General features: G+C 37.1%; 1 protein-coding gene across 1 annotated transcript; it reads right to left on the bottom strand.

Annotated features, from left to right (window-relative positions):
- Positions 1 to 2,437: 2,437 nt before the first annotated feature.
- LOC121409226 lies at positions 2,438 to 6,951 on the bottom strand. Its single transcript, XM_041601088.1, has one exon. It carries the CDS (start codon positions 6,554 to 6,556, stop codon positions 4,223 to 4,225), a length of 2,334 nt encoding a protein of 777 aa, XP_041457022.1. The 5' UTR covers positions 6,557 to 6,951; the 3' UTR covers positions 2,438 to 4,222.
- Between the last annotated feature and the right edge of the window lie 2,430 nt (positions 6,952 to 9,381).

The raw sequence follows: 9,381 nt of genomic DNA, 5'->3' as shown, positions 1-9,381 counted from the left end.
TAGATTTTGAATAACTGCAACGTTGTATTAAATATGAAGTACGGGAAATCCAGGCAATGTTGCAATCTCGATCATGATTAAATAATAGAATTATACATAATTTTAGTAATTTTTCGTAAAACCTTTTTTAGAATTCATTGTTTGTTTACAATATGCTTATATTGATTGATTTTTGTATCTTTTGTTTTAATATGCATTCCCCCATTTTTATGTTCAATGTTTTAATCTGGTATATTTTATAGTATCATATTTCATAATGTCAGGTATAGTTTCCGTTTTTTGGTGAAGGTGACAGCAACAGGTAAAGGTTTTGCTTTTCTATTTACTTTCTCTCATTCATATTTTACTATTACCACTGTTTATTCCGGTTATATATTTTCTTTTTGTACATATAATTTTGTTTTCATTATGTTCTGATTAATGAATTTATTTTAAAACAATGTGTACTATTTTCAAGCATTTTCCAGACTTTGATGAATATTGTATTATTTCACAATTTTCCATCTAATGTATTTCGGACTTTAAATGTACCTTGTTTTGTTGTTTTATTTTATGATGAATATAATAAATACTATCGATAGAAACCCGTACAGATCTATATACATCTGAATGTATTTAGAAGAACTGACGTCACCAGGCACTTCTTCTGTTCGGGATATTCATTCATCAATCATGCCATATAATTTCGCATTATCTTGATTTGGTTTATTTGGGATAAATTATGGCGGTTGGATTTGTAGATCTCTGTGGTAAAGGATGCGACTAGTTTATGCCATCAGCTTTTCACATTTTATAATTAAATACCCCCAAAGTTATAGCTTATGTGTTATCAATTCAAACTTGTGCATGAGGATTTGAAGGACGCGCCGAATACGGACAAAATTATTCAGAAATAAGTTTCATGCATTCACACATGAGTATAATATATTATACAAAAAGTATCCTATATTTTAAATATTTAGGAATCGTCCAAAATGACAGTATAATTCATCATTGCATAATGGCGCATGTATTATAAAACATAAGTTCACGCGTGAGTAATGAATAATGTATAATATCAAAACGTGAATTCATTGTGCTTGAGAAGGCTACGCCCAATACCACCATAATAGCTTGCCTCACGAATGAAGTATCCTTATGAAGCGACATTTGCTCCCGCGTCAATTGCTCCGGGTTAAATTTCGTATAAGATGTAGGGTTAGGTTGCAGTAGGGTTTTATGTTAGACAGATTAAGTGTAGGGTGTAGTGTTGAAACCGTAGTGTTAAACCCAGGGTTGAAGTTGGCCTTTCAATTAGTGAGTGGAATTTACAGCGGAACAATTGTCGCCGGAGCAAATGTCATGGAACCGAACTTTGCCACAGAATGCTCTTAAACTATACCCCCTCCCTTTTCTCATTCTCTCCCTTTTTATCGCTCGTTTGTATGTGTGCTTCTATCCTCTTTATGCCCCCGCTTCACAAAATCTCTTCCTAACCCCCCCTCTCTCTCCATCTCTCTCATTCCATTTTGTCCTCTCCTTCTTGGCCCTCCCTCTCCATCCTACCTCTCTCACTCACACTCCTGTCTTTTCCCCTCTAAACCTTTTTTTTATATCAACCCCATTTATGCCACGGTATGACCTCCCTCTCTTTGTCCATTCACCCACGCGTCAAAAGATAAAATTCATATTCTAGGAAATCATTTTAATATGAATCTATATCTGTCAGCAAGCAAAAAAACACAAGCTTGGCATATATCCTGTATTTGAAAATATACCCCACAACGGTCATTAAAGCGATTTATCAACAATTCCAAATATATATCTTTTCAGTGATCTCTCGCCTACTCATACCATTTTCCAGACTATTTGTAAATTATCATACAATTTTCATACACGGGATACATGTATTCCTACTCGACATAGGCCAATATCATCAGTGTATAATCCGTTACATTAATATTCGATAATTGCTGAGCACTTTTAAAAAGGGTTGTACGAAAAGTTCTGTACTAAATAAATCAGATGGTTTATAATTTAACATAAAATCGGTATTGGGTTCTTCACAGTTGAAACGCTGTCGGTATGCAAAATAATGAGGGAACTGATGACATCACTTAATATTTCTTTTGTAATTTTATTATATGAAAATATATAAAAGCAAAAGAAATGGTGAGGGACATCATCGATTCTCTTATTTGCAAGTGACTAAATTGTGCATATAACCATTTTGTGAAAAATATGCTTAACTTTAAAATCACATCTTAATGTCACATCTTACTTTACATCCGATTTTGATGAAATTTTCAGCATTATGCTTGTCTCATTTTTCTCTATTGATCCAAATCAACATTTTCTAAGGTGGACTTGACCTACAAGTTCTGTTTATTCCCAGAATCCTTTTACAATGACACTTGAGTTTATATAACAAAATAAATTCGGACATTTTATTTCATTCTTTTAATCGATGTACATAGGGCCTCCGAAACAAGAGGGTTTGAATCCAAATTATCCAATGTTATTTAATATCAAATAAGTTATTAACTTGACCCTCAATCATGTCCATAAGTCGAAATCTGGTTTCCAAGCAAGCCTAACCCAACAAAGCATCAAGTAATGTACGAAATCTGGTTTCCAAGTAAGCCTAACCCAACATAGCATCAAGTACTTTACAAATATGGTTTCCAAGTAAGCCTAGACCAACATAGTAACAAGTACTGTACGAAATCTGGTTTCCAAGTAAGCCTAACCCAACATAGCATCAAGTACTCTACAAATCTGGTTTCCAAGTAAGCCTAACCCAACATAGCAACAAGTACTCTACAAATCTGGTTTCCAAGTAAGCCTAACCCAACATAGCAACAAGTACTCTACAAATCTGGTTTCCAAGTAAGCCTTACCCAACATAGCAACAAGTACTGTACGAAATCTGGTTTCCTAGTAAGCCTAACCCAACATAGTAACAAGTACTGTCCGAAATCTGGTTTCCAAGTTAGCCTTACCCAACATAGCATCAAGTACTGTACGAAATCTGGTTTCCTAGTAAGCCTTACCCAACATAGCATCAAGTACTGTACGAAATCTGGTTTCCAAGTAAGCCTAGCCCAACAAAACAACAAGTACATACTGTACAAAATCTGGTTCCAAGTAAGCCTTACCCAACATAGCAACAAGTACTGTATGATATCTGGTTTCCAAGTAAGCCTTACCCAACATAGCAACAAGTACTGTATGATATCCGGTTTCCAAGTAAGCCTTACCCAACATAGCAACAAGTACTGTATGATATCTGGGTTCCAAGTAAGCCTTACCCCAACATAGCAACAAGTACTGTTTGATATCAGGTTTCCAAGTAAGCCTTACCCAACATAGCAACAAGTACTGTATGATATCTGGTTTCAAAGTAAGCCTAGCCCAACAAAACAAGTATTTAACAGGGTCTTAATCTTCGAATCTCTACCTTATGTACTCTTATCCCCCTTTGCATACAGAGTCGTGTTTCATACTGCAATAATTATTCAGTATTTTTTCATCACTTTTTTAATGTGATTTACTTGGAAGAGTATTACAAGACAGTGGAATGCAATATTATGGAAATGATATACATGTAGTACTGCATTACACACAAAAACATACACATTAATAAATAATAAAGCTAACATTTATAGGGCACTTTATATGGGTATTTCAAAGCGCACAGGTGTGCTGGCTAAAGTTAATAATGAATCTACATATATAGTAAAAAAAAAAAGAGAAACGGTACGATAAAACGACAGATGCGCATAACAAGCAAAGTGTACAGGAGGGGGGGGGGGCAGCCTCCACTTTTCAGCAAACGTGCACAAAAACATGATAATGAAATCAGACGAAATGATCATTTAAAATAAAATTTCAGTCGTTAAAGAATATCAAATACATAAGAAATGATACATGTTATAAACAGGAAATAAACTTTCAATTAAAATAAACACATTCGAAAAACCTTTCATACATATAGTAAAAGAAACGTCGGTGTGGATGTTGCTTTTTGACAACGTGATTGCGTTGTGGGGATAATGGAATTCATTTTTTTCTTCAAATTATTGTGTACAGAGCCCAACAATGTGGGACGAAAATATATTCTAATACCAATCAAACCGTTCTGTCGATTGTCGAACAGACCATGGCATGTTCGTTTTTTTTTAAATTCCATTATCCAACCTACACCACTCCACTAACGTAATAACTCAATATTTGCAGTGGTTTATAAAAACATTTTTTCAAAGGTCTCCTTCTGGGAGTAATATTCAAGGTCCGTCTCAAGATGGCGAGCTTTCACTTCATCATCATTCTCTAATTTTCCTGGAGACTTCAATATCAACATCAATACAGGCACAACGCCCGCCACAACCACTGTTGCGAAGAACTCTACAGTCGCTGGCAGGTCACTGACTCCGTCAATGAAAATGATCGTTGTCAGTCCGAAAGCGACGACGATGGCGATGAGTAACAGTTGGAATACAATGCCAGCGACCTCGAGGTACACTGGCTGATACTTTTGAATAACAAGTTTGAAGAGATGAAATGGAATGATGGGAACGCCGTTCTCGTATTTGATGAGCTTAAGGTTTGTTGCAACGGCTTCATCCTCTCCAACATTGGGGTGAAGTTCAAAAGATTCATGGTCGGTTGCTTCTATATCGCTCATTTCACCTTCAGTTTCGCTGACAGGTCGAGCTTGCATTTCCGACGGCTTCTTCGAATTTTGCTTGTCTACCTCCTCAGCTTTCTCAATAACTCTCTTTAGAAGAACACAATATTTGTCATAGAAATTGGTAACTGCCGTGACTAAGTACCCGAAAACCGTGATTATGACGACAACTACCGGGCCGGCAAAATCCGAATTCAAAACAAATCCGATGAAAGTGTATCCGATTAGCTCAGCGACATAGACGAAAGCAGCTACGAAAATGAAAATGACCGCGAAGGAAAGGAACATGGCAGAGAAGGCGGCGAAGATTTCAACGGCGTTGGGCTTTTTACTGATACACTTGGCAACAGCCCATGTCACCAAGTAGAATAGAGGCACAGAGTTAAATAGGAGGACCAAACAGAATAAGATTAGGGCAAATGGGAAGATGATGATGAAGATAAGAAAGGTGACAAGAAGGCGACATTTATTTCTATTTTCCTCTTGATTGACTCCTCCTAGTAGACCATAAGTAAAGTTCCATATTGGTGAGAACCAATAACTCCAAAGTGCAGGGTTAATGGCCATAAAGGTTCGATACTTCATGGTATACATGAACGTGCTAAATGCTGTCTTTGGTGAACTTGGTTTCTTTGGGACATAGAGATTCTCTGTCAGGGGTATAACAAGCCCAAAGTCAACTCGATCTTCATCCTTTACTTCAAGACTAAACAAATCGTCGTATAAGTAGAGACCAAGGAAGAGCATGGCTATGGCTAAGAACATTACATTCACGAAGATGAACCAGAAGATGACAAGACCTTTGCTAAGCAGGAGTTCATATGCGACCTCGAGGCGGTAAACGAAGGCGTCGCCGCTCACGGTGTATGATACAATGAAAGGAATGAATGGAATAATCATGAAAGCGACAACATAAATAAACCACCGGGCAGCCACAACCACGGTATACTTTTGACAGCTAAAGCATAGTAGGTATTTGAGTCCAAGAGGAAGGTCAGAATTGAGCGCGATGTAGTCCTTTCCATCTCTCTCGATAAGCTCTTGTCCTCTGATGAAGAAACTCCCTGCTAATGGCGAGAAGAGTGCCATTATCAATCCAAGGGCAAGGATGACACCGAGCCAATCATGTTTACGAACAAGTGTTGATTCAATCTCGAAGGGATTCCCATCTCCTGCCCAACACTCATAAAGTGTGCTCCCTTGAATGATGTAATAAGTACAGAGAGGAAAGCCATATACCCCAACAAGGTCAAAATCATCAGACCTTTGCTTTTCCAGACAGACCATTGCTCCTTTGTCTGCATAGAATTCTTTGTTGGTGATGTTCAAGGTGTCGTTTGTAGATTGAACGAGACTACTTATGAAGCTAGCAAAAATACGTTCTTTATCATTATCTGTGGCCTCCTGGAAGCAATCATCAGCAGGGGTATTTACAGGTACCTCAATATTGACCACGCCCAAACTGAGAGTACCAAGCGAGAGCTGTTCAAAGTCAAAGGGATACGAGAGGAGCAACTCCCCCTTTCCCTCCAGGGCCCATACCCAGGTAGTTGGATCAATCACGTTAGATCTGTTATCATAAACATTCTGGAGGTCCGAAAATTTCAGTTTAAAATAGATGAAAACAGCATTATCCTGGAATACTTCACGTATTTTATCATCAAAATCCTCTTTCTTGTCTGCTTGGAGGGTTAATGTACAATCCGTAGCAGACGACGATTGACCTTGTGTAACCTCCAACGAAGTGTTATGGGGCAAGGCAGTCGTCGCACCGTCACTCCCCATGATTGCCTCAGAGTCTGTAGTGGTATCCCCAGACGCCCTTGTCACCAACAGACATATCATCACAATCAGATTATAGTTCAAATGTTGAAATGATTTCCCCATTTTGCTAGTTCACAATCACATGCATAATTTATGAAGAATGGCTCAAATATTTACCTCACACGGGACCGTTTAGAATGTCACGAGTCATTTACACAATCACATTCAGATCGTGCCCTTACATACCAAACACAGCGGGCCTGGAATACTTGCACTAGAACATCCATAAGCTGACATATTCTCACATGCACCACCAGAAATTCCCAAGTAATAACGTTTTACTATTAAGTGTTGATTGACCAAAACATATGGATATCTCCTTGAAGATCCTTGGTTTGAAAGTGTAGGCCCAGTATTGTACGTCAAACGTATACATGCATGCCACTCCCGAAATATTTATTGTACACGGCTTGTATAGAGCGTAGTTCTACACACAAGGAGTCAGCGGTCTGTGGAGAGGGGCAGAATTTGCACCCATTGAAAGAAAAGTTTTTGTGTGGTGCAGAGCAGTATATAGAGGTCGGGGTCTCTTTGCGTAGGCGTAGTTAACTCTAAGAATGAAATATGTTCTATTGTCGTGGTCGGTGCATGAAATTGTGTTGGCATAGCCAGGTATTTCACTCCCTAATATAACCCAGAGAGCTCTCCCCATCATGTCCATCACATTACATGTACCTTATCCATATATCCATGTTCTCTCTCCCCCTCTCTCTCCAATCTCTTTCCCCTCTTACTTCTCTCCCTCCCTCTCTCTCCCACCCCAACAACTGTCCAATGAAAAGTATTCCTTAATGCAAAATTACTTTTGGGATAAAATCGTACTTTACAAAATTATCATTGGACTCTTATTCCCTCACAAGATTATTTGCATAATGATGACAGAATTTTGTTGTGGCCTGTAGCTTGATAGGACAAATGTTCATGATGATATACTTTGGGATTATCTAATCAACATTTAAAAGTATATAAACAAATATCATAATCCCGTATCATAAAACCCAAAGGAAAAAAAATGAAGTAAATTTCACAAAGCACATAAAATCGTGGGCATCGATTGCGAGTTGATAGTGATCGATCTTGTCATAGAAACTTTACTTTATAGTGGTGCCGTGGCCGAGTGGTCTAAGGCGCCTGGCTATACATGGACAGTCCGGAGTTCGATCCCCGGCCGCGGCACCTATGCCCGTGAGCAAGGCATTTAATCTACAATGCTCTTTTATCCTGCTTTCAAATAAATGGAAATGCTATATGCATTATTGGTAACTAGGTGTGCACTTTTTTTTTAAATTTACTCTTGCTAGATGACATCATGAATTTGAACCCGGTGTTGATATAAAAACTACGATGAGAGATTTTAGTAGTTAAAAGTGTAAGGTTTTAAAGGTCAAGTTCACCCCAGAAAATTGTTGATTTGAATCGACAGAGAAAAATCAAACCACCATACCGCTGAAAAGTTCATAAATATCGATTCTAAAATAATCGAAAGTTATGATATTTTTAAGTTTCGCTTATTTTTCACAAATCAGTTATATGTACATCTCAGTGATATGCAAATGAGAGAGTCGGTGGTGCCCCTTATTATTTTTTTTCATTGTTTGAATTATACAATACTTCACTTTTTACAGTTTTTACAAACTAGGACCAAGTTGAACTTGACTTAACCCTAAACTGTTAAATAATGGTCATTCCACATATTCATGGAGGAAGAAAATTTTGTGTCACATGACAATGAGGAGAAAAATAGAACATTTACTATTTCATTTAATAAAATACAAAATAAATAGTGAGTGGGTGACGTCATCAGTCTGTTAATTTAATACCGACCAGGGTGTGCATATAACCGTTCTGCCCGTTCTGTGAAGTGATTTTGATGAAAATTTTCAGTGTTATGCTCCTCGGATTTTTCGAATTTTATTCAAATCAACATTTATTGGGGTAGACTTTTCCTTTAAAAACAAGTGGATATTTTGAGACCAAACAAAAACAATACACTCTGAATAAAAGCACCATATAAAGTTTTAAATCAAATTTATAGAGCATTTCTAGTTGGAGTGATAACAATAATGCCGATCTTATATACGAGTTTTACCTGAGAGTATAATAATTTTGAACATGTTGAATGTGTCAGATTCCTAACTTGGAATTTATTGAGAATTTTATTGACTAAATGTCATGTTGAGTGAACTATCCGCCAAGACCATAAACATGCATACCTCTAACACGGTACTTCTATGATATTCATAACATTTAAATTTTAAGTCTCTTTGAATAGCAACAATTTGATCCCGTAATAGTCTTGTTGTACATGCCCTGATAAACGTCCTGTATGGGCTTCATTCCAAAACAGGCAGCACTCTACTCCATGTTCCACAGATCAAAATAGTTGGGCAAACAGTGCCCGGCTTATCAAAAACCAACCCTGGGTCGACATAACTATTGGTTAAAATCTGCCAAAATTAAATTGGGTAATAAAAACTAATAATTGGGTAACAAATTTGCTCAATTGAATAATAATAGCCACGAATATAATAGTTTTTACCAACATGCATTCATTTACCCAACACAATGGACAGTATTTTACCCAACATTTTAGGTGTGTACCAAAGCTCGTGACAATGCTTTTCAGGCATGTGCCTGAAGATGCATGGAACGATCGAGATTCCAACAAAATTTATGAGCCTTTCACCATCTTTGTTTTTTTCAAAGAAACATATAAATACTCCATATTTTAAATCAATAATTATCTAGATCTATTTATTTCTGTTCCTAATCATTGGTAATCGTAATGGTTTATTGAAAATTCATTCGCAGCCAAAGGCTGAATTGCAGAATATATTACAAAACAAGTACAAGAATATAATGATAAGTAATTGCATAATGACACAATT

This window comes from Lytechinus variegatus, chromosome 2 (assembly GCF_018143015.1).
Source record: "Lytechinus variegatus isolate NC3 chromosome 2, Lvar_3.0, whole genome shotgun sequence".
Classification (NCBI taxonomy): domain Eukaryota; kingdom Metazoa; phylum Echinodermata; class Echinoidea; order Temnopleuroida; family Toxopneustidae; genus Lytechinus; species Lytechinus variegatus.
Note: the sequence above shows the minus strand (reverse complement) of the source record. Positions and strands in the feature narration are given on the sequence as shown.

Coding starts and splice junctions, on each gene's coding strand:
- LOC121409226 (XM_041601088.1), bottom strand. CDS start 6,556: ATGGGGAAATCATTTCAACATTTGAACTATAATCTGATTGTGATGATA.